Here is a 25,030-nt window from a genome sequence, read left to right on the forward strand (position 1 = left end):
CATGAAACATCTTTTAAATATGATATACTAATACCTTTTATTTGTAAAGCACCTTTCATTACTAAAAGTAATTTTAACCTGTTTGGCCCGAGAGCCTGCAGGTTTTCTTTTCACAAAACTGTGTCTCAGGGCTTCTTAATATTTAAAAACCTATTAATGTGTGATACCAGAATAACGGGAAGAAACTCAGCTAACTGACGATACGAACCATTTTTACCAAAACAAAAACACAAGTCTCATAAGAAGTGTCTAAATGACAGTTAAGATCGTCTCACCTTAACTGTTATTCTGATCAAAAGTCGTGTTCAATGGCATTAAAACGATAAAAATGCTGCCGAGGGTTAATCCATAGGTTAATCCAATGTGTCTGTCACTTTGAAAAAAGTATTGATAATCCATAATTTCATTTGTATGTAAAAATCGGAGGATTCATATTAGCTGCTAATGGTAGCCACCAGGGTGTATGCAGCCTCCGGTTTTGGCTACGCGTCACTTTCACTCGTATGTGGAACCTCCCCTCGATTCCATTGGCTCTAGCAGTTAAAAAGAGATGTCCATCAAAATCGACCAAGGGGTGCCAGAGATAGGTCAAATCCACCCAAATGACCCCAGAAGTGGGTTTTTTTGCTAAATCTCTATAACGTGCAAATTTCACTTGTTTTGTATCAATCTTGATACAGGGTACTTATGTGTTTATAGCTTGGATTCCTAAAGCTTTTAGTCTACCATCCCATCATTCAAGGGTGGTTTTCACTATAAGTTTTAATTTTTTTTGGACGGACACTATAATTTACATTTTCTTACTGTGTTCAATCTGAATTTACTTTAAAATAAAAACATCTATATTGATTCTGACACTTCAACATCCAACTCACAGATGTAACCTTGCTTTGAGAAAAAAGATTATTAATTTAACCCTTTTAGAAGTGAAGATATGGTCATTTGTTCTGGGAATGTCATTTTTGAGCCTGAGATAACAGGATAAAGTGCTACAAGGGGCATAATTGTAACGGCTGGAGGGCAAGGTACACAGGACCCAAATGCAGAATGTTGTTTGAAATCCAAAATACTTGTATTGCGGAACTAGGCCAGGCAACAAAGTAAAATAAGGCATACCGTAGAAATCCCTCAAAATCACAACAAAATCCTTCCAGCAACATCAAGAATCTCACAACGACAGACAGAAAAACCAGAACTTAAATGCACACAAGACTAATGACACAAACAAGACACAGGTGAGGAGGGAGGAGAAAACAGGGGCACAAGGTGAACACAATCGGGTAATCAGGCAGGAGGGAACACAGAGACAGGAAGCAACAGACAAGACAGGGGGTGAACACTTTTCAAAATAAAACAGGAAACCAAAGACAGATCTAGACAAGACAAAACACAACACAGACACATTGTGACAATAATGTACTTTAAAAACAAACAAGTTTAATAAAAGGCTTTTTTTCTACAACTATGAAGATAAAGTCTTATCTTTCTCATTCACTTGCGCCTAATGTGGCTTTTGTTATAGAGCTCAATGCTGTCACAAAGACTTGAGCCTATTCAAACCCTGCATTGATTGTTTAAAAGGTTAACTATTTCCCTCTGGATATTTGCTGTTTTAAAACGAGAGGGACTGATACATTCCTGTGTTCTTTTGTTCAGGCGTGGTGTCACAATGCATAAGAGCCAGAAGAGCCCAGGTAACGTATCACATCTGGAAATGTGCTTTATCGTTGTATTCAGGTGTAGTTACTTATTGGCATTTTGGTGCTGCATAGAGGAAACTGGTTTATAAATATTGTTACTGATAATTGGACATGCAAACCTGATGTTAATGGTGCCAATGTTAACACACTCATTAATACTGTAGTAAGGTTTTTTTCTTTTTCTCAATTTGATGATTGTTTTAATTGATTTTGTAACAAACTAATTTGTTCAGTTCTTCTTTCTTTGTTCATTGTATTCCTTTGGTGGTTTCCCCAAATATAATTTACAGTGAAGGAAAGTTGCGGATTTATAAAAACAAAGATGAGATCTAAGCAAATGATCACAAAACAACAGGCTTTTCTCTTGCTCTCAGGTGGAAATACGGTGTTCTACAAATCAGTAGCAAAGACAGCGGAGGTGAGATCTGGATACCTGTTCAAGTCTCCTCCCCAAAAACGGCTGAAGACAGAGGTGACAGATTTACAGTAACAAATACAAAATTGATTTCATCTCTACATGTGTTGTTTCTTGCAATACTTCATTATTTATTTTGTCTTGTTTCTTCTGCAGAAATCATGGAAGAAGCGTTACTTTGTGCTTTTCAAAATCAGTGAACAAGAATACCTACTGAAGTACTTCAGGAGTCCAGATGATAGGGACAAGCCGCTTGGAGGGATAGACTTATCACAGTATGTTATCAATCAATGCCAATTCATTGACAAATTATTATTTTAAAGCATTTCATAGCTCCTAAAGGCAATAGCAATTTGTTTTAAGTAGAGATCCCCTCCAGCTCAACTTACAGTGTGTCATTTGCGTCCCTTTTTCAGGATATCACTGTTATTGGTTGCCCCTCAAAACCACCAGAGATGGGCATGGGTCCAGAAAAACTTCAAGTGTGCTCCATCATGTGTGCTCTTTATCATGGCAGCTGGCCGGGAATACTTCCTTGTCGGGGAGACAAGGTCAGTCAGCTGTTTTTTTACAGGGGATAAAACAATGAGGTGAAAAATTAAGAAGCTTCCAATTTCCATGCTTTTTACTACATTGTGCTGTAAGACTCCTGACCTCACACACTCTTGAAACTCAATAATCTTTCATTCTACTCTACAAAAACACAAAAAGGTGGATATTTAAAAATAAAAAGCAACCTAATGTGATATCTCAATTTAAAACTGGATATTTAGTTATTTGTAATAATTGGTCAAAGGGGATTTTTGAAACCAAATTATTATTCATAGAACACTTTCCTCTGCCCTTCTCAACATCCACTATTTTGAGCGTTCTAACAATCAAAAATGAATAATGATGTTGCTTTCCTGTTGACTAGTCTATCATCTAAAACATGACTTTTCCTTCCACTTGACAAATTGGTTTCTAATGGTCACTATTTCCACTCTGGATTTTGGAATTGAATTTTAAAATAGATGTAATTGCCATATTTTCTTTGAGTCTCACTCAATTAGATTTGTAAGTGTTTCATATGTCCTTCTTGCTTTAGTGAGGAAGTGGACGGCTGGTTCTCTGACCTGTTTGAGGCCCTGAAGAATCGGCCAGATCAATGTCTGAATTCTGAGGTACATTGAGATTCTATTTCTTTATCATGATTTGTAACAGCATTATAAGACCAAGTGTCTTTTCTACTTCACTTTTCTTTGTATCTATGTTTTTTCATCTATTTACAATGTAAATGTGTTTTTTTTGCTAAAGGAACTCTCAAATGTGAATCAAACAATAGAGGTAAATATTTAAAGTATTTAACTCGTCTGTTGACAACCGACTGCTGTACAGAAATAGCTTACTTTTTCTTTTTTTTAAACAGTTATTAACTTTCTTGCCAAGAGTAAGTTGAAAAGATTATGGCTTTTCACATAAGTAAGATAAAAAGGTTGCTCAAGCTAACAGCCAGATAGCTTTAGCTTAGCAACACAATGCTAACTTCCAGGTGACACACACAAGTTAGTCAGTGCTCCTAAGAAATACAGCACCTATGAGATATAACATGTAAGTGAACTTAAAAGATGTTTGTTGGCCGATTTTGAAACCGAGTCAGGCTAGTTTCCTCCCCCCTGTTTTCAGTCGCTGTGCTAGCTAGGCTAACAGACTTCTGGCTCCAGCTACAGATTGTTCGCAGTGATGGTATCAATGCTTTCATCTTATTCTTGGAAAGACATAAACACATTTTATAACATATTTAACGATTTCCTTTATGCTTCATCATGTTTTTGTTTTTCGCATTACTCGTTGCCTGGCTCAAATGAATGTAAACATGTTTTATTTTCCAATGAGTAGCTTTTTTTCTTTTGGTAGGCTACTTAATTTTTAAATTGATTTAAATCAATGTTCTGCTATCTACATCTGCCTTCATTATCACAACACCTGGGCATTCTGGATCCCCTCAGTGTCTCTGACAAGTGCAAAAACGACTACCATACAGTTTAAATCTATCAACCATGCTTATCGATGAACTCTCTTTTTGACTTTTAAAAAATAGTCTTGTCTTCTTGTTGAACCAGGTTATTTCAAAACCCTTTATGCGGCAAAAGGGTTCAGCCACAGTGCCTGAACAGGTTGGTCCATAAAATGTCAACAAAAACTCTGCATGAATTTGGCTTAACTTTCTAAATGCATGCATACTTTCAATTCCTTTGTGTGAATCTATTTGATCTGTTATTCTCTTTTTGTGCGGAGAAAAACATGTGTATCCATATTATCTCATTGTTGATCTGTGGGCCCTCCCTTTACATTTAGTCCTCACTTTTACATGACCTATTCTGGCGATTTTATCCGAGTTTAATGTATTACCGATGCATCAGACCCAGGGACACTGAGATGAAGTGGCTGAAGCAACATATAAACTGCAATAATGCTGGAAGTCTTATTTCTATAGAAAACACATTCTGCTGCAGGAATAATTTTAAAAATATTAGATTTTTGTACTAGGAGCTATAATGAGTGTTTTCTTTTCTTTTTCAGCCAATGCTGAAAATTCGGTCCCTGTCTGATCCATCATCCAATGCTTTGGATAATGACACTGCAGAATCAGAGGTGCTATATTTTGGCTTGTTTGTTAAACACATATCTAATTCAATTGAATATTCTACAATGATAATGGTAGAGGTGACTTTTGTCTTGGTTGCATTAAGTACAACAAATTATTGTTTATTATTTTGATTGTCTGTTAGACTGAAAAAAATATCAGAAGACCTACATCAGAGCCTTTTAATCAAATCTACGACACTCCCAGAGCCTACTTATCACCATCAGCAGCGTGCTATGGCACCACCCGTCGCAAAAGCATGGACTCACTGTGAGTGTTAATTGTAAATCTGAGTATTTCCTGTTCGAATAAAAAAAAAAAAACACTCTCATTCTTAATAATTACTTTATTAAATTGACACATGCTGAAATTGTGACCTGCATTAATACAATAATAAATGTGATTTATCTGTTACTTGCAGATATGTGTTGATGACGGAATTAAGACATGCACAAGTGACAGCGTAAATTTGCTTTATAGAAGGACAGATTCAAAATTATCAATAATCACTGATTAATGTTCAGATTAACAGAAGATGATTGTGACAAATGTTTTTAGGGACTGTGAAGTTGATCAAGTGACCGGAGGCACCCTGATGAGGTCTGTCACGCAAGTCTTTGACAAGCTGAAGACTCGGATTTCCCCACTTCCTCCATTCGATGAGGAGACAGACTCTGAGGACAGGTAGCTCACAGATGAAATACAAGATTGTCTTCTTTTTTTTGTGGGCCGTGTGTTTATTTTTGACTTTTCACTGTGTCTTCAGTGTCAGTGCCCTATGCTCTTTGTGTTACATGTTTTGGCAGTGCCCTAGATACCAAAATAGCTCGCTCATCAGAGGTTACTGCGGCCTCATTGGCTCCGACACCTAAACGAACAACAAGAAGGGAGTTATTTTTAAAGAACTGTTGACACTCCAGGACCAGCTAAGAATCTAAGAAAGGCAGCACTTCAGAGCCTGTTTGCCAACCTATGTGCTATAAAAAGATATGTCTTTTCATGTTGTGGTGGCCATTATACCTTAAAAACAGAACGGCATGCGGTAAAAGACATAAGCTGAATTACAGGTCAGGTGTAACTGATCTCATACGTTAGCTGTTTTTGTTTATTATTCTGAGCTCCCTAAAAAGCTCAAATTGACTACACTGTAACTCATACGTGCTATTATGCATATTATATGCTTTAAAATCTATGTATGCAAGTACTGTTGTAACAATTTAAAGTGAAATGTTTGACTTTTTGCATAAACAGCAGCCAGAAGTGACTATTATAGGATAAATGTATATGTAAATAAATATGCAGTGAAATTTACGACTGCACCAAAAAAGAAAATCTGTTTTCTACCATCTGATAAATGCAGGAATTTTCACCAGATGGTGAAAATGAATAATAGTACATTTTTTGTTAACATCATCCTTTTCTGTAGCCTTAGGTTTTCCATAACTGACAATGCCTTAATTTTTGCACCAAGTCATCTTTCTTTTGCTTATCTCAAGGCCCTAAAAATGCAAAAGGTAGTATTTCAGACTTTTGGTTTTCTTCAGTATCTCAAGGAGGGCAGTTCTTGGCAAATCAGATTTGACTTGCTTGTTTACAAAGACATTGTGTTAATCACCAATACAGCAGGCGATCCACATTGTGTGTCTTCTTGCTGTTTCAGGCAATCATCCCCTGTTCCTGTTTTGTTTTCTGAAATATGCTTCAACACAAAACTGTGTGACTCTTCTGTATTTTCACACTGATTTTTGTTTTCTGGCCACTTGCTGTGCTGCAACACTGAAGACTCTTCTTCCTCTACTACATTTGGCAAATGGGTCAAAACACTCCTTTCTAAAGTGCTTCTTAATTAGATTTCCTGTTGCGCCTTTAAAGTGATTTGTATCTCTCATGCTGTTTTTATGAACTATTTTTAAAACATCTCAAGATATCTGGTCCCCTTTTTGAATAACTGAGAGAAAAGTCTTTAGGTTTTTGAACTGCACATCTTTCACCCTCCATCAATCATTTATTCTACCTTTTATTGTCTTTGATTGTGTTTTCGTTTTTCTGCAACAAGGGCAAGACTTATGACCATCTTCTAATACTTATCATACAGCGCCAACATCTGTATTACAATCTAAGTGAAACGTGTACTAAGGTAATCAAGGTAATCAACTTGCTTTTGCAGAGGTAAAAACACACGTCCACTGTCAGATCTCAGCACCAGTTCCAGTGACAACGGTGCCATCTCTCCTGACGATATGCTCGATGCACCAATTGGGCCAATACTGGAAGAAGGAAGCTCTTCTGAAAGGTGAGATTACAAAGTAACTGAATCCAAAGAAGCAACCAAGTAGATACTATTACCTCTCTTGTCTTACAGTATAAATCAGCACATGTTATGTGGGTGTGATGATCAACTGAGAAAGAGTTAGCATGAGCACATATTCAACCTTTTTTATACTTGTTAGGACAAAAGGACACATTTTAAACCACCACTCAGCACCGTCTTTGCTATTGCAGATCAGAAAGGTCAATCTGCTTTGTAATGGTTACAGAGAACAAAAAAAGGGTGACTGACGCTGACATGTTGCTGGACTGGTTTGAGTGGTTTCTGAAGGTTTATGCAAGAAGATGCTGGTATGATAGTTGAATAATGTGGCAATACACATTAGGAACTGTGGTGACCTTTCTTCCAGAGTTAAAATTAATTGTTTAAAGGCCTGGTCTATAAAACCGCTAGAATAAAAAAAAGTAGGCAATAATAACTTGTTTACTCCATCCCTGGCTGACATATTTCCTTCTGGATAATAACAGCTTTGACACCATCACCCCAGAGGAGAGAGACTTCGAGATCAAGCAGGGAGATTTGAAAAAGCACCTGACACTAACAGATGTGGGTGGGAAACCAAGGTAAGTTTGTCTATAAAACAAGGCCAAGTCTTCTAGACTTTGGGAAAAATCAGCAACTGCATATCTCCATCTATATCTCTACCTATATCTTTATTCCTACCTCTATTTACGCAGAGAAGCAGCTTCTTTATCTCTGCATCAGTGTCCTCACAGGGTGCATTCAAGCACAGTACTGAGTTTAGGTCACACAACACATAATTACTGTTGTTACGCCTGTAGAACAGAAGACAAAAGATTAGAAGTGTGAACGTATGCTTCAGGCCTTGAGTACTCTGCTAAGTGCAAGTCAAAATGTGAACTGTCTAGACAGCTGGATTGGAGTGTTTCTCTTTTGTCAGATGTGTGTTACACATACAAGAAAACAATACAGCTAAAATGTATGTGTAGACGGGCCGTAAGATCTAAGTTTCGTTTGACCTACAACGTTAGTTCAATCAGAAGCGACGGTTTTGATGTAAGAATATATATTTATTGCCAGGGATCCTCAAATGAATGTAGGGCAGGAGTATCATTTGGGAGGGGAGAACCGATCCGATGAAACCCCCCTGGGGTCTAGACACTGGTGGTGGTGAATGGATAGGTGGGTCGGTCTGAAGAGGAGTGGCTTGGCTTGACCCTGGATTCAGAGGGACAGGAGGTGAAAAGGGGTGGCGGAGGGTTGCATTGAGTCACCTGAAATGACAGCTGTCAGAGGGGGGAGAGTAGATTTAAAAGGTTTAGCAGAGCGCTATGATAGGCTTGTGGGAATAGAGCAAAGTGATTGGTTAAGCTGGGGAGTGACGCCCCCGATCACTTATTGAGAGGAGAGTAGTAACATGGAAATAGTAAATGAATCAGTAAAGACGGTCTTCCTGGTTGAACTTACGCTGAGCTTCATTTATCTGCTGATGGCACATTTCTTAATAGGTTTACATTTTAAAAGACATTTAATACAAGATGACTCTGGTGGAAATGTTTGAGCAAAGTAATGAAAAACATGAAAGCTTCTCCAGACTGAACACATGTTTCACAAATTGAAGGTTTATTGCATTTTGAAGCACAGCCATTGTCTGAATATTTATCAAAAACAGGTCAAGCAGTAATGTTCTTTATCTAAAGATCCGGTGGCTCCTCAAATCCTACTCCACACATCAAGACAGCCGTATCATCACTGTGTCTGAAGTTGACCTAGATTCTGTTATATCTCTGTAGAATTGCATTGCAGAGAACACTGGGCAAGCCTTACCTGTTATCAGCTATCGGCCGACTGTTCTGCATGTTATGTGACTTTATTTTTGGAGAGAACGCTCCGACACAAGGACAGATCTGTATGGATGTACAAATACAAAAAAGGCACAATGTAAATTACTCTATGATTTCGAACTCCAGGATGAATCGAAAACTACGTGTGTGTTATAGCGTGTCTGCGTGGACAGGCCAGCCGCAGACTGTGTGCCTCTTTCACAAAGGAGACGAAATTCTGGCAATCAATGACTTGCACTGCACCACCGTGGACGAGTTCAACATGTTCCTCAGCAAGTCTCTCAAGAATGAGGTACGTCCAGAAAAAATGGCAAAAGATACTGAGCATTCATGATATCAATAACTATGTAAAAGGTCAACTAAAAGGTCAATTATTTCCCTTTCTTCAGGTGAAAGTGACCATCCTGCGCCGGCCTGGATGCCCACCGCTGCATTCACCAAACGGCCACTGCATCGACTGAATGCAAACTAAACATGAGAGTTACTTCCGCAATATGTTGGTTTGTACCATGTGACCTTTTACGGGCGGTGGTGGTGAAGTCGATAGGGACTTGGCTTGGCAATTGGAAGGTCACCAGTTCAAGTCCCGGCAAGACCAAGTGCTACCGAGGTGTCCCTGAGCAAGGCACCGTTCCCTACACTGCTCCCCGGGCGCTGTTCAAAAATGGCTGCCCACTGCTCCTAACACTAGGATCGGTCAAATGCAGAGAAACAATTTCCCCACGGGGATTAATAAAGTATATAAAAAAAAATATATATATATTGACTCCCTTACAAACAGACAGTATTTTCCCCGGGATGTAGGCAGTTCCTGTTGATCTATCACTCTAAGGTTTACCTGATTCAAACGTCTAGAGGTAGTTAAAATGAAGTAGAAAATGATTTCCAAATCTCATGACTCACGTTATATGACGACAGATCAAAGTTGCCAATGACTTGCAGTTTTAGCAGATTCCTTTAATAATGTCATTATGTATCGTAGCGACTGTAGATAAGCTGTATGGGGAAGGAAACAAAGGCAAGGGTTTTACTGAAACATTTCCTCATACCGCCTTTGTGATACTAAAAAAACAATATTCTCACAACGCCTAGACCAGGGGTTGGCAACCCGCGGCCCACGGGCCGCATGCGGCCCTTTAAGCCCTCTGCTCTGGCTCCCTTGAGTTTAGACAAAAATAAGAAGGAAATAAAATAAAAGTATTTGTAGGACTATTTATATTTTGTTGCATGGTTGAAAATGTTTCGTATGTTGTATTTTGAGGTGATACTGTGAGACATAAATAAAAAACAAAACGGTTTTAATTAGGTCAACTAAAATATGCGTCACATCCTGCTCCGGTCCCGCGCGAGCGCCTTTTCTTGGAGGCGAATAACCTGACCCCCGGCTCGATGAGCGAGCTATGGACAAATCAAAGAAAAGTACCGGAGGAACACAGGATTTAATTCTGCGTGGACAGAGTTGTATGCTTTCACAGCAAACAATGCTGGTTTACCGGTATGTTTGATATGTAGAGAGAAGTTGTCAACGGTGGTGCAGCCTTTACGAGGGAGAGGAAGACAGCTGACGATCGTCAGTCATAATTCAATGGGGTATGTAATTTATTTCAGAAAACACTTTTTGTTATATTCCATGGAAAGCTCTTAACGTCCCGATAGCAATGAATATATTAAATGCTTTGACAATAAATACATACAAAAATTAATCTCTGGAAGCCGTAGCGCTGTAAAAAGCACAACCAATCATCTGAGCCGGCCTGGCTAAAATAACTGGATGGCCTACCTGCCTATCAGCCTCCCATCTGGGCACAAACTTATATCGTGCCCTCATTGGTCATGTGCGCGTTCGTGTGTGTTGGAGGAGGGACTCTGTAAGAAAGTCTGAAGGAAGAGGCATATTTTTTCCGGTTGTGTACTTTCAAATTCTAGCGCACTCGAGCTGGTTTCTCCATTCTTATCTTTAACTCTTTTTAGGGTGCAGATATATGTTTTATTTATTTCAAAGTGGGCCCATTTAATAATATTTTTTTCCCCTTCAAATGTGCAGAGGACTCCCCAAGTGCTGTGTTTAATTTATTTTAAAGTAGGCCTGTGTATTATTTTTAATTCTCCTTATAAAAGTTCTTTGTTTCTTATTAGAGGTTAACAGTTTTATATCATGTAATAAATAGCCTAATAAATGCAAAAAAACCTGTAGTTTTTGTCTGATATAACAATATAAAACTATGAAATATGTTTTGCGGCTCCAGACAAAACGTTTTTTGGGAAAAAGGAGCGAAATGGCTCTTTTGGTCAAAAAGGTTGCAGACCCCTGGCCTAGACCCAAGAAAGACAAATGTCTTTTTTTTTAATACAAGGCCTAATGTGTAGAAAATGGTATTATGCACTTTGTAAGAAAGCTATTTTTTATAATTAACCTCAATCCAAGAAGAGAGGAAGTGACTTAAAGTGATTTGAAGAACATGAAGATGATGTAAGGCTTAAGAAAAGATGCTCTGAATCAACACTTATGATCCAAATGAAGGAATTAAATTTATGTATATCATGTAAAGTTGAAGTGAATTTTAAAGCTTTATTTTAATCTCTGTAACATTGTTGTTGTGCGAATGTCATCACTGAGCAATGCTGGGTAAATTCCAATTTGCTCAGTAGGTGGCACCTGTGATGAAATTCGATTTGGACAAACAATGCGTTTGTCCAAATGCCTTTGTTGTTATTGTGTTGCTACAGTACATAAAGAAAGGCTTACGTGCATATTATTCCTTTCCTAGTCACATATGTCTGCTTTGAAAGTGATGAGGAGCGGATGAATGACGAAACAGATCACAGTACCAGTACTTCATGTTGTCTACCACACCTTAGGGTGAGTCTTGTGAATTAATATGCAGAGGGAATAGCGTTGCTCCTCTGGCCGTTTCATCTTTTTCTCTCCGATTTAAAGCTGAAGACACTTTGCTGGATTGTAATTTTAATATAGTTTGGGAAGATGTTTTTTAATCCTTTTTAAATTATGTCTGGTGACCAATGCCTCTCCGCGACAGACAAAATCAGATGGAACTTATCTGCAAGGCTGGTTCACTTGAAGTGCTACCATCCAGTCCGAGCTTTATAACTGTTATCATCAAATACAAAAACATCTTCCACTGTTAATATTCTAATGGCATCTTATACGCCTTATCAAGATGATTGTTTTAAGTTTAAATGGAGCTATTAATCCGAGATGAGACATTACTGTACTTTAAATACTCTGTTATAAATAAATCCATCCTCTCAGACAGAGGGTGCAGCAAATCAGTGTTGAATGAATGTTTAATTGTATTTGAATATAAAACTAATTACCAGATTGTTAAACGGACCATTTGTATTTTTTCAAATGCCTTTTTTGGACTAAGGAATGCAGCATGATTAGATTAACATAATTCCAGCTCCTTTACTTCCAAAATCTAGCTGTTATGTATATAACAGCTAGTATAACTATCTATCATTTACGGTACATACACTTTACGGTAAGAGTACATGAATCATCATGAATTCATGCATGACTTAATGAACTATCAGTAATGTACAGGTATTAATGGTATCTCATGCATGACTTAATGCAGGAACAATACCTTAATTAATGCATCTACTAAGGTACCTCAATCATCATGACTTCTGAGTTATTAATGATGTTCATGTCTTCTTCATATAGATCTGCAATTCAAGTGTCAGGCCAAAAAGCTGACCAGTCACAGCAATTCAAAGTGTTGTAATCATGATTAACTAAGCATGCCTTTGTCATTACTTCATCATGTTTGTGCCCCTTCAAATAAAGTGGTGACCTGTTCCATCGTTTACACTGATAACTAACATATGATTAATGGTCAACACACTGAACAGAGTTGGGGTCAACACTTTGAATTCAACAGAATACATGCACTGCTATGACCGACCGACCGGGAAATGGCTTGCTGTGGGCAGAGACAGTAATGCAGTGGTTATCACATCGGCCACCAGTGAAGGGCTAATAAGCATGAAGGCACATGCATGGATTTGAAATAGGAAAAGAGGCGACAGGTTTAATGAAATGCCTTGAGATCATTCCTAAATAAAAAATGATGGAAATTTACAGTAAGTGTTAAGGCAACTTTAAATCATATTTTTTTGTAAAATGTGAAGTATACATCACATCAGGGGCATTCTCACTTAACACTGTATATCCTTGAGGAAGCGTTGATGCTGTTGCATAATAACCTGTACAATCATTTATTTAAAAAAATAATATTAAGTTTACATTTCATGTTGCAAAAAAAGGTACAAGTGTTACAAGAATGTCTGAAATATTGATTGATTTTAAGCATACAAATATTAAATACAAAAATACAATTATCAAATTGCACAATTGCAAAGCAGCGTTTGCACATGCCCCAGCAGGCAGTAAACACAACCATTCAATTCAGTTGCTCTGTATATAATACTTCTGGGTAAGGTCTAACTGCAGACATGATCCGTGTGCAACCTCATTAAATAGTATTTGAATTGAACCTATTGTGGACAGGAGCAGAGTCTATATCAACCTTTTATTTTTATTTTATTAGTAGTGTTTCAGTTCATGATGTTCACCTACGCACTGCAATACAAAGTTAGTGTAAAAGCTCAGAACTCTGAAGCAACTTCAATAAAAGTAATAACATTAGTTTAGTTAAAATATAATTTTGGTCATAAATCATTGAGAATTAATTGGTGTTAGCTTTAGCCTCGCTGAGCCACTCACTAAAGCACTTCTCCATAGCCTTCCTGCTGGCCCAGTCGCCGTTGTTCACTGTGGGGATGATCTTCAGCGGCTGAAGCCATTGGACGAAGCGCTTCATCTCCAGGAAGCTGCTGTGTTCGCTGTAAGGGACTCCTGTCAGGGAAACACAGGGGTTACCATCAACATGTAAGGCAAAGCAAGGCAAGTTTATTTATATAGCACTTTTCAACACAAGGCAATTCAAAGTGCTTTACAAAAAATGAAAGACATTAAGAAAATGGCATTTAAAATCAGTCATTAAAAAGAAAAGCTAATAAAATAAACATTAAAAGAAAAAATACATGAATAAAAGTTACAGTGCAGTCTAAGATATGAATAGTTCAATTAAACATTAAAAGAAAAAGTACAAGGATAAAAGTTACAGTGCAGTCTAAGATAATAATAGTTCAATTAAAAGCAGCGACAAAAAGAAAAGTCTTCAGCCTGGATTTAAAAGTAGTCAGAGTTGTAGCGGACCTGCAGGTTTCTGGGAGTTTGTTCCAGATATTTGGAGCATAATAACTGAACGCTGCTTCTCCATGTTTAGTTCTGACTCTGGGGACAGAAAGCTGACCAGTCCCTGAAGACCTGAGAAATCTGGATGGTTCATAATTTAGCAGGAGGTCAGAAATGTATTTTGGGCCTAAACCATTCAGTGCTTTATAAACCAGCAGCAGTATTTTGAAATATATTCTTTGACACACAGGAAGCCATTGTAAAGACTTCAGAACAGGAGTGATGTGATCCACTTTCTTAGTGTTAGTGAGGACTCGAGCAGCGGCGTTCTGAATCAGCTGCAGCTTTCTAATAGATTTGTTAGTGAGACCTGTGAAGACACCATTGCAGTAGTCCAGTCTACTGAAGATAAAAGCATGGACTAGTTTTTCCAAATCCTGCTGTGACATTAGTCTTTTAATCCTAGATATTTTCTTTAGGTGATAGTAGGCTGATTTAGTAACTGTTTTAATGTGACTGTTGAAACTCAGGTCAGAGTCCATGAGTACACCTAGATTTCTGGCTTTATCTGTTGGTTTGAACATTGCAGGCTGAAGCTCAGCGCTAACTTTTATACGTTCTGACTTGGCTCCAAAAACCATTACCTCAGTTTTATCTTTGTTTAATTGGAGAAAGTTCTGACAAATCCAGTCATTGATTTGTTCAATGCACTTACTCAGTGTTTGAATTGGAGCATAGTCTCCTGGTAACATTGTTATGTAAATTTGTGTGTCATCTGCAGAGCTATGGTAACTTATTTTGTTGTTTTTCATTATCTGAGCCAGTGGTAGCATGTAGATGTTAAAGAGAAGAGGCCCCAAGATGGAGCCTTGAGGAACCCCACATGTCATATTTGTCAACTCAGATGTGTATTTACCTATAGAAACAAAGTTGTTTCTGTCCTTTAGGTAGGATTCAAACCAATTTAGAACTGTTTCCGAAAGTCCCACCCAGTTTTCCAGTCGGTATAGTAATATGCTGTGGTCAACAGTGTCAAACGCAGCACTGAGATCTAATAATACTAACACTGAAGTTCTGCCACTGTCTGTGTTTAAGTGGATGTCATTAAAGACCTTTACAAGAGCAGTCTCAGTGCTGTGGTTTGGACGAAAGCCTGACTGGAACACATCGAAACAGATATTTAAATGAAAAAAATTACTCAACTGTTGAAAAACAACTTTTTTAATGATTTTACCTAGAAATGGCAGGTTTGATATAGGCCTGTAATTGTTCATTACTGAAGCATCTAGATTATTCTTTTTTTAAGAGCGGTTTAATGAATGCAGTTTTCAGGGCCTGTGGAAAAATACCTGAGTGAAGAGATTTGTTTACTATATGAAGTAGATCTGAGGCCATGCAAGGCAAAACATCTTTGAAAAATCCTGTTGGAATAATATCAAGGCAGCAGGAGGAGGATTTCAGAAGTTGTATAATGTCCTCTAGGTTTTTATCATTAATCTGATGGAATTGTGTCATGGTGTTTGAATTGATGTTAAGTGGACACAGAGACAACACATAAGCTGTTCCTGATGCAGAGGCACTGACTGCTTGTCTGATTTTCTGAATTTTGTCAGTGAAAAAGGAGGCAAAATCATTGCACGCCCTGGTGGATAGAAATTCAGAGGCTACTGACACTGGGGGGTTAGTTAGTCTGTTGACGGTAGCAAACAAGGCACGGGCGTTATTTTTGGTAATGATGTCAGAGAAGAACGATTGTCGTGCGTTTTTCAATTCCAAATTATAAAGGCCAAGTCTCTCTTTATAGATTTCAAAGTGAACCTGAAGATTTGTTTTTCGCCACCTGCGTTCAGCTTTTCGACATTCTCTTTTTTTTACCCAAAACATGTAAACAATGTATCCATGCTGAGAACAGATTATCAATCCACAGATAAACTAAGGGTTGTTCAAGTATAAGTTGTATTTAGATCTATTACTTTATTTATTAAGTCCTGTTGGGAATAAGTCAATCACTTTTCAGACTTTCACTCATACACTGATATTGTTCTTGCTAAATCCTCAAATTATGATACTTTGTAAATAGAGATTTAGCTCTAGGTTGAAACTCATCCCAGAGACACGTCTAAAAATATGGGGGAATAGTAAAACAAGCAACTGGGCACATTCTAACAAAAGGGGCCAGAAGTGACCCTCGGGCTCAGAATATTCCACTGTCAAAGCACACGGAGAGTTACTGATGATAAGCCTATCATATGTCTCGTTTTTTGTTTTGCGGAGATATTAAGACATCTTATCATACTCGTAATCCTCCCTTTAACCAGATCTACCTGAAACTGAACCCACTCAAGTCAACAATCCCACATGCGGAGGATAATATTAGGAGCAATATTAGCATATGGCTGGGAAGAGCAAGAGGGAGGAGTTTTGAACACAAGGAGGAGAGAGAAAGGCACAAATGATCTTCTGCCTGACTGACGCACTAACTGCTGAGGAGGAAGGAACGGTGCGCTCCGGCTGGTGATTGTGAGTTACAGGCCAGATGGCTGGTGCTGTTGATGGATCCGCTCAGGAAATGAAACAGGCTTCATCTGCAGTATGAAATTAAGTCTTTTCAGAGCTGGGGTTTACTGCCAAGACAACTGTCGGGCAGTGCAGTGCTGTCCATGACTAAAGACACATGCAGCAGCATCTTCCTGATTAAAATGTCCTTTTGTCACCAAGTAACCTGAAACTAAGCCATCTTTAGTTTATCCTCACGCTGCTCCTTTCTTCTTTTAGCCAAAAGCGGGAGCTATAGGCTGAATACAGCAATGTGATGAACATTCACGTTCTTGGCAGGAGAAAAAAGCTGCTATTTGATTCAATTACGGCCCGTCCACACTACAGCTTCGACAGCTTCGAAAACGATTTCCAACGCGTCTGCCCATTCACTTTGAATGGGGTGACGTCACTTTTCGCCGAACTGCATTGTGGGAAGCAGAGCGGAGCTTTCCTGGCGTTTCAGGCTGCAAAAGTTGAGCAATGTTCAACTTTTGAAGCTTCTGAAGCTTTCGGTGGAAGCGTCAGCCAATCAAATCATATGCCAGTACAAGCTCTAGCCAATCAAACCGCTGCTTGTGTGTCAGGGGCGGGAGATTCATGTGATTGGTTGTTGGTCGAGCTTCAGACACGCCCAGCTCCAAGCTTTTTTTGAAGCTGTAGTGTGGACGGGCCGTCAGTGTGTGGCAACAAGACAATTAGGACTATTCGCCATTAAAAGGCTCCGTTTTATGTTCAGTAAAAGAGAAAGAGGGGGATTGTCATTAACAACTCTGAATAATGCAGAAGACCTTCAAACACTGTATCATTAGCATCCTTTTTAGCATCTATACAACCACCACGCACACACACACACCTTGCTGTGATATACAAATCATGTGCAATATATATATATATATGTCGTTAATAACTGTGCAATATATACCTGGTTGCTATCTCTTCAAAACTGTTACAGGATGAGTATTTTGTAAATTGTGTAATTTGTTATCTTTAATATTTGTGTATGTATGCTTCTTAGTAAACATTAAAGCTGTCTTTGGCTCTTTTCTGCTGTAACAAATGTAAAATTCCCCTTTTTTTCCACGAATAAATGTTTTCTGATTCAGATTTGTAATACCCAAAGCAACGTTTTTGTGTTTTTCTCTATGTGTGAGAATGTACGTTTGTTAGTCCTGACAAATAAGATGTGTTTTAAATTTGTTTTACATAAGTCTGTACCATAAATGGAGATGTTTCCATTGATATGAGGCTGAATATCTTCCACTGATTCCACCTTCTGGCTGAAGGTCCATCCTGTGGGCTTGAAGGCCACCAGCTGATCATATTTTTCAGAGAAGCGTGCCAGGTAGTCCTGCAGTTTCTGGAGATAAGATGTGGGTGAGAAGGAGGAATGGAAGTGAGCCTTTTCATATTCAAACAGAGCTGCACTGTACCTGAAAACACAGCTAACAACAAAGAGCAGCTGCTAAATATATACATAAATCTGATCTAAAGTGATATCAGCTTTTGTGCTCCAATGCTAGGAAGCTTCATCATCCAACGAAAAAGTTATTCAATGTTCATTTCATCACCTGTTTGCAAAGAAAACGGCAAATGCAAACATTACAAACATTTTATAGATCTACTATCCATTTATTTCAAGGTGACTGTGCCAGAAGCACTTTTGATGATATTCTCCAACATGCCCTACTCAAAGGGCTCACTGCAGACCCAAAATGAATCTGTTTCCTCCCGACTCAGCCTTCTTGTGCCTAGTGATGCTTGAATTATACCGACTCTGGGACTTATCTGTGGTTCTACAGATGGCAAATTAAAACGCGTTGGTCCTTTTCGAGAGAGATGATGTGCCTGGTCATCATAATAAGCATTCCCTAATTATTTCAACTACTGTCCCGGATACTTTCTCATTATGAGTCGAGCATAAGCAGAATAAAAGACGTGTTAGCATATCTAAATAAACTGCCCATGAATAATAAGACACAGCCCTTCATAAACAGAATCCTTTGTATACCATTTTCACACCATTTGAGAAATTGTGTATAATTATTTTAGTTAGTGCTATTGTCTTTCATCTCGTAGTGCATTACATAATGAAATTGTCAAACTTATCCAAATAAATAAAATAAATGACTAAATAAAAAAGGGACTGTCTGAGAGACAACAGTCAGATGTTTGTTTTCTTTACATGCCCCTAAAATAGGACATGTTTTTGACTCTCGATGGCCCAGAGTCAGGCTATAATAACTTTTCAGATCAATCCAATCCACTTTATTTCTATAGCACAGTGCTTCACAGCAAACATAACATTCTAATAAAATATAATATTACAAGAATAGATAAAAGGCACACATAAGAATAGATAAAAGGCACACATAAGAATTGGAAAAAAACAACTGCTGTACTTACTTTGAAGGAGAGGTGCATCATAGGCAGCACATGGACCTGGGCGGCCTTCAGGTCGGTGGTTATACGTTGTTTGATTTGCTCCGACTCCAGACAGCACATGATGTTGTATTTGTCTCTAGAGAGGCACACTTTAGAGCCCAGCACCTCGGCCAGCGCTACAAAGGAAGCAGAACAAAGTCTGTGTAAGAACTATGAAACAAAGAACTATTCAGCCTTAAGTTGATATAGTGTTATAGTATTTAAGAGCTCCTCACACACACTGAGCAATTGTATATTTTATTTCAATATTAAGTTTCTTCCTCCAAAAGCACTCCGGCGTCTCTATCCCGTTGTAATGTCATGCAGTGCTGGTTGAAGCTAATGTGATTACGGACTGAATGCTTTCTGTGTGGACATCGTTGGTTTTCCGATTACCTCACTACATGACTGGAAGAGTTCATGCGTCACTTTAGGATACAGGAGTGGCTCTTTTCTCAAAACAGACTAATCCATAAATTCTCCACGCCGCTCTCATTCGAGACATCACATGACCTTTCAGAGGGAGGAAAAAGGTCAGGTAGCAATATGAAGCGACAGACAAAAAGAAAGCAATCTTCTTTTTGGGTTCGGAAACACATTTACTTTGAGTCCAGCAGTATGTGTTGGTGTTAACGTACATGAATATATTAATACACTCACCCAGGAAGACTTTCTCTTTCCCCACAGAGTACGATCCACACACCACCAGCGTACGAGGGTTGAGCGTCACCAGTTCGAAGGCGGTGTTGGCTGCGAAGTTGATGACCTCTTGCTGTCTGGGGAAGGTGTACTCAGGGCTGCAGTAGCTACAGGGATATATTATATTATATTAAAAAAATATGAGTTTCCTTTCCTTCTTCATCACCTTTACTGAGTGTCTTACATGAGCGAATGAGGACACTGCACACATTTCAGCCCATATTGATCCACATGAGAAGAGTTTAAAATACAGGGAACATCGCTAAAAGGTCACACGTATACCCACAGTCCGGTTTCTGCCATTCAATACCACAACTGGTTCATTCATTGCATATAAAAGGAGACGGACTGGTACTAACGTGGTGTCCAGGTAGAGCGTCTGCACCCTGCAGCTGAGTAACTCGGGGTACGTCTCCATCGAGGGATCAGCCCTGAAGTCACCGGTGTGGAGGACCGTCTGTCCATCAGGCAGGAGGAACAGCAACATGGCCGCTCCGGGACAACTGAAAGCACAGCCGCACACAGGAGGTTAAGCCGGATATAGATACAAACTGAAAATGCATACAGAGTTTCACAAAAGAACACCCTCTTAGTATTCCTCACTGAACGCACTAAGGCAGTTTGCTCGAGTCTGTCTGACTTTGAAATCAGCGTCAGACCCTGGCCTGATGGCTATTGACGTAATGTTGATGACTCACTGGTTGGCCTCCAGGAGGGTCACCGTGACTCCCTCCACGTCGACCGGGGTGTTCATGGGGAGGATGTGGACGTACTGCTCTGCTATCCTCAGTTTGCTCTTCACCAGGTTCCCTGTAATCTGAACAGGAGAGGCAGCTGTCAGTCGAAACATCTCTGTGGTTTACTCACAAACAGTGACTCAGCAGAAAAGCAAGTCAAACCAAGATTATTCTATAAAAAGTTAATAAAACATGGTATTGTAATCACTTTTGCATTAACGTGACCACAAATTAGCGTGGGTTGTATTTTATTATAAGTGAATATGTAACACCGTCCACACTCAGCGATCAAACTTTTCTAGGCTATGACCTACCTAGCGTCCGATTTGATTTTTTGTGACCTACCAAATAAACAAAACCCCAGTGGAATACCAATGAGTCCTTGAAAGCCTGTTTTAGTTGTAATCCCAAGATAGCAGACACTGTAATAAATCATGACCCATTTATCCAGCGTCTTCCACCAATACATTTTATTCCAGATCTATTGGGATATATTATTATTACTTTCAGAGGCAAGTTCTTAAATATCCAAGTAAGATAAATAAAAAGCCTCAAGTTTCTTGCTGTAACCCAATTATATTTCTAATTTGAACCTTCAGACTGAATCAAAAACGTGTGCTTGTTTTTCTATAAACCTCCAATCAGTCAGTATATTGCCTCGTTCACACACACGGGGACAAAACTCCTAATCTGATAAAGAAGGACTAAATGAGACCCAGACGTACTACATTTCCCAGGTATTACATGAACAAAAGGTCTTGAAATTTCAATCGACTATAATATTGTCAGAGCCATTGGCAAATTTGTATTCATCGCTGCCAACTGCAAGCTCCTTTTTCATTAGAGTGCATGCAGGGAGATAAGAAATGGGTCAGGCATTTACTCTGAGTTCTGTGGAAGAGAACAGTCAGAAAGCTTTTTAATGATACAAATAAAGAGGATATATTATTTTTTAAAAAGGTTTGTAGCAACTTCAAAGAATGCATAGTATTCAATAACTTAAAGGCCTTTGGAGGGGAGACCTGACGTTTTGGAAGCAATACAGACTACAGACATCTCTAAAGCTCTTTCTTTTCACTGTATGAATTATTCAAATATTGAGTTTGTGTGGAATGAAGTTTCAGTGCTGAACTCAAAGGGAATCTGGGGTAGGTAAAAACCACCATCCTTAAATGTTTAATGTGAAAAATGTAAGCAAAAAAGTCCCTCCAAAAGAACTGCCACGGTATAATCTAGTCATAAAATAAGGTTTACAGTAAACTAGCTAATTTCAAAACACAGAGGTTAAGCTTAAGTGCCTAATTGTTGGACAATCTTACCAGTATACAAAAATATGAATCACTTCAATGAATGTTCCATGGAGGTCCCATTTTGCAATACTCTAGACTTGACTCACTCTGTTACAGTAGATTGGCAATGTGAACTTCTTGGTCAAGCCTCCGTAGTGATCTGAGTGGAAATGTGTCAGGAAGTAGGCAGTGATGCCCTGGATCTCCCCATACTGAAATGCATCTATGGTAAACTTTGTGCCTATGTAAAATAAAGAAAAACTTACATTACAACTCACAAAGAATTAACGTATTTACGCAGCAGTAACTGGTCACTGCCTCACCTGGAATCTTCTTGTAGAAGGGACAACGCGGCAGCTCTACTTCTCCATCAGCGTTCCTCCTGGTCCACCTATTTCCTCCCCATCCTCTGGTCCTACCTTTACCTAGTTCAGCCTGAGCCTTACTATTATCTACAGCCACTGAGCCATGAGAGGTCTCTGCAGCTGTGGCAGCCTTACTTTTTCTTTGCCTGTCTCCCTTCTGTTGTCTCTGTCCTGAGTTTTCACCCAGTCTTGGAACAGAAGTGGCGTTGAGTACATTTGGTCCACTTTCAGGCTCTTTCTCCTTTTTCTTGAGGGGTTTGAGACCAAAAAACACCCCAATATCTGTCTGCTTCATACCGGAGGCCTGACCTGCCTTGATCTGGCCCTTCTGTGGCGCCATGTTTTGAGATCCTTGGACAGTGGAGGTTTGTGATGGAGGCACTTGAATACTGCTGTCAGTGAAGTTTTCCAAATGCACGCTCTGATCCGAGCTGAGAAGAGACTCTCTGAGGCGCTCTAAAACAATACTTTGAGGAGACTGAATGCTGCTTTGACATGGACTGACAGCATCTGTTGAATGAGCTCTGTTTTCAGCAGCTAGCTGATTAGTGGGCGGTGATGAGGTAACTGACTCCAGCTGGGTGTCAGAGGAAGAAGGCACATTATTATTGGTTTCGAAAGTATCTAAAAATTGAGTGAGAACTTCATCGTCACTTGAGAATCCGTCGTTAAACAGCACCTTTGAGTTTTCATCCTCATTCTCAAATGTATCCTTTTTAAAAAGAGCTTTCCGACATTCACTGCTTTTGACTTCCATCTCTGCAGGACACTCGGAAAGAGGAGAGTAAGATATTTCATCATCGATGTCAGGGGAAGGTTCACTTTTTATTAAACCGTCACAAGTGTCTCTTCCACTCGCTGCCTTCACAGGAGGGGATGAAAGCTCTGGTTTAATTTCCTGGGAAGAACTGATAGACTTTTTGGTTTTAGTAGAGGACGACCAGCCTTTCTTTTTCTTTAAATCCTCTGGGCCAGGTGAGCGCAGCAACATGAGTCCATTCGTACGTTTGGATGGAGGTGTTCCAGTGAGATTACAGTGAGTGGATAACACAGAAACACTGAGAACACTATCCTGGGAAGTCTCTAAAGTAGAGCCATCCTCCTCATTGTTTATCAGCCCAGGGAGACAGCTGAGGCCCCTCCCCCTGCTGGTCTCTGCCTGTTGGGACAGACTGAGGAGGGCTGTGTCGCCGTTTGCTCGACATTGGGCTAGGACGGTGTGGTTACATTTCTTATAATGGTTAGGAATGGTGGAGCAGCACTGGAGGCCATCTGGACATTCTGTGTGAAAAGAAAACAATGTAGACAAACTTATCAACAGAGTACTAAATGGTAATTCAAAAGCAACAGCACATGCAAATTCTGATAAAACAGTTTGACGATACATATACTCAAAATACTGACGTACCTATACATCAATATACTCATCACATCAATTCAGCTGTCTCAAGGGAGCTTTCTAAAAAATTAAATATGGGCATCAACCATGTTCTTAATATCGAAACTTTAATTATGACCAGTAAATAAAGAAGTGGCTGAAAGAGAAACAAACATAGGTACATCACATAAGCTAAAGTGTAAGGTCATTTGAATGGATATGGTGCAATATGTATTGTTAATGTACATCTAAACTCAATAAAACACGTCCGTCACCAGCTTCTTTTGTCTCTACTCCTCAGCTGTACTTCATTCCCCAGTCCCTTAATTGCCAATTCCTCACTCATCTGCCTTTCCTTTCCTGCCCTCCACCTCACCTGCATCACACACCTGCTTTCAATCACCTAGATCCTGCTGCCCTTATACCAGCCCATTTTCTTTTTTTCCATGCCAGTTTATCATGTGTTTATGTGGCTGTGACCTACTGCCATTGTAAGCGTTTCAAAATGAATCATGTAACTGCACCAGTCTGCCTGGTTTTCAGGTTTTCAGGTTCTTCCCTGCAATAGTTACATTTTTTAAAGTATATTGAAAAATGACACTGACAATTGACAACTCCATGTGTTCCCCTGAATGCAGGATGAAAGGTACAAGACACACATATGTAGTTATTTTTGATGATGGGTCTCTGATGAAGATGATGCATGTGGTCAAACGGTATTTTTTAATGAAGTATGGATATCTGTACCTTTGCATGTGTCTCTGGGGGTGTCAAGACATTCAGCAACATGCCATCTTTGAGTCTGTACCACCAAAATGGAAAAAGGCATCTGACACATGGGGCAAAAGTCTCCAGAGGATGGTCCCTCATTAGCAGCATTGTCTGTCTGCACTGTGTCCCTAGCAGTGGATGACTTTGATGGAAGAACAAGGGCCTCTAAACTGCTGTCTCCATTAACAACAGACCCACAATCTCCATTTTCAGCTTTCTTGACTTTGCTATCAGCTGACTTGACAGAGAAAGAAGTGTCTCTCTTTGAGGTTTTTCTGACAGTACATCTTTTGGTCACAGTTACAGCCGGTGAATCGTTCTTCTTCTTTTTCTTCTCCAGAGGTTTATATTCCCAGATGTCATCTTCAGAGTCGTCCTTTTGTGACATTTGGAGAAAAATAAACCATTAGTTTGTCCAATTACCTCCTCCTCAAAACCCTCCTTATAACCTCTATGGTTATAATAACACAAGGATTGGATTCGATAGCATCCCGCGGTTGACGAAAATAATAAACGTTACAGTACTTTAACGTTTATAGTAGATTCCTTTTAAAATTGTAAGGATAATTGCGAGTGCTGAACTACTTTATCATAATTAATATTTACGATATAGAGCTAGTTTCTTCTTCAGCTTCATACTATTATGTTTCGACATGTTAGCGCTTACCGCGAAAGCACAACACTGAATAAAGTAAAGACACATAGAGAAACAGAGCAGCACATTTAACACAAT

The 25,030-nt window shown here is 39.1% G+C and overlaps 3 protein-coding genes across 13 annotated transcripts in view; 1 reads left to right on the forward strand and 2 right to left on the reverse strand.

Annotated features, from left to right (window-relative positions):
* The window catches only part of LOC117464789 (E3 ubiquitin-protein ligase TRIM39), a 6,519-nt gene extending 5,168 nt beyond the window's left edge, over window positions 1–1,351 (reverse strand). Inside the window, exon 1 of the mRNA XM_034107471.2 lies at window positions 1,117–1,351. Coding sequence (XP_033963362.2) covers window positions 1,117–1,160 — 44 coding nt within the window. The 5' untranslated portion in view covers window positions 1,161–1,351. The remainder of the gene's footprint in view (window positions 1–1,116) is intronic.
* The window catches only part of LOC117464788 (pleckstrin homology domain-containing family S member 1-like), a 15,113-nt gene extending 2,946 nt beyond the window's left edge, over window positions 1–12,167 (forward strand). For 3 of the 7 annotated variants that reach the window (XM_071206821.1, XM_071206823.1, XM_071206824.1), the window contains 15 exons: window positions 1,657–1,694; window positions 2,075–2,172; window positions 2,272–2,390; window positions 2,532–2,666; window positions 3,203–3,278; window positions 3,412–3,441; window positions 4,218–4,271; window positions 4,678–4,749; window positions 4,887–5,011; window positions 5,163–5,204; window positions 5,300–5,425; window positions 6,909–7,034; window positions 7,538–7,633; window positions 9,002–9,167; window positions 9,265–12,167. In XM_071206821.1, coding sequence (XP_071062922.1) covers window positions 1,670–1,694; window positions 2,075–2,172; window positions 2,272–2,390; window positions 2,532–2,666; window positions 3,203–3,278; window positions 3,412–3,441; window positions 4,218–4,271; window positions 4,678–4,749; window positions 4,887–5,011; window positions 5,163–5,204; window positions 5,300–5,425; window positions 6,909–7,034; window positions 7,538–7,633; window positions 9,002–9,167; window positions 9,265–9,336 — 1,362 coding nt within the window. In that variant the 5' untranslated portion in view covers window positions 1,657–1,669 and the 3' untranslated portion in view covers window positions 9,337–12,167. The remainder of the gene's footprint in view (window positions 1–1,656; window positions 1,695–2,074; window positions 2,173–2,271; window positions 2,391–2,531; window positions 2,667–3,202; window positions 3,279–3,411; window positions 3,442–4,217; window positions 4,272–4,677; window positions 4,750–4,886; window positions 5,012–5,162; window positions 5,205–5,299; window positions 5,426–6,908; window positions 7,035–7,537; window positions 7,634–9,001; window positions 9,168–9,264) is intronic. The other 4 variants (XM_034107466.2, XM_071206826.1, XM_071206827.1 and 1 more) reach the window with 4 other exon arrangements.
* Window positions 5,432–24,967, reverse strand: dclre1a (DNA cross-link repair 1A (PSO2 homolog, S. cerevisiae)). 5 transcript variants are annotated; one of them, XR_011645055.1, is made up of 14 exons: window positions 24,274–24,967; window positions 22,107–23,429; window positions 21,891–22,024; window positions 20,456–20,574; window positions 20,117–20,260; window positions 19,719–19,864; window positions 19,041–19,195; window positions 17,853–17,994; window positions 13,626–13,757; window positions 8,859–8,938; window positions 8,055–8,249; window positions 7,734–7,846; window positions 6,901–7,027; window positions 5,432–5,609 (listed from the first exon to the last, which is right to left on the reverse strand). XR_011645055.1 is itself a non-coding variant. In XM_034107462.2 (9 exons), exons 1-9 carry the CDS (start codon window positions 24,683–24,685, stop codon window positions 13,588–13,590), a joined length of 2,745 nt encoding a protein of 914 aa, XP_033963353.1. In that variant the 5' UTR covers window positions 24,686–24,967; the 3' UTR covers window positions 12,263–13,587. The 5 variants fall into 5 exon arrangements, 2 of the variants coding, with proteins under 2 accessions (XP_033963353.1, XP_033963354.1); XR_011645054.1 differs by having other exon boundaries at window positions 7,734–8,249; XM_034107462.2 differs by lacking the exons at window positions 5,432–5,609; window positions 6,901–7,027; window positions 7,734–7,846; window positions 8,055–8,249; window positions 8,859–8,938 and having other exon boundaries at window positions 12,263–13,757.
* Between the last annotated feature and the right edge of the window lie 63 nt (window positions 24,968–25,030).

Source organism: Pseudochaenichthys georgianus, chromosome 19 (genome assembly GCF_902827115.2).
Source record: "Pseudochaenichthys georgianus chromosome 19, fPseGeo1.2, whole genome shotgun sequence".
NCBI lineage: Eukaryota > Metazoa > Chordata > Actinopteri > Perciformes > Channichthyidae > Pseudochaenichthys > Pseudochaenichthys georgianus.

Excerpts from the sequence above, each read along its gene's own strand:
- dclre1a (XM_034107462.2), bottom strand. The coding sequence starts at position 24,685 with ATGTCACAAAAGGACGACTCTGAAGATGACATCTGGGAATATAAACCT. Across the intron at positions 22,025-22,106 it reads CTTCTACAAGAAGATTCCAG|GCACAAAGTTTACCATAGAT; the intron begins GTGAGGCAGTGA and ends TATTTTACATAG. Across the intron at positions 20,575-21,890 it reads TGCCAATCTACTGTAACAGA|ATTACAGGGAACCTGGTGAA; the intron begins GTGAGTCAAGTC and ends TCTCCTGTTCAG.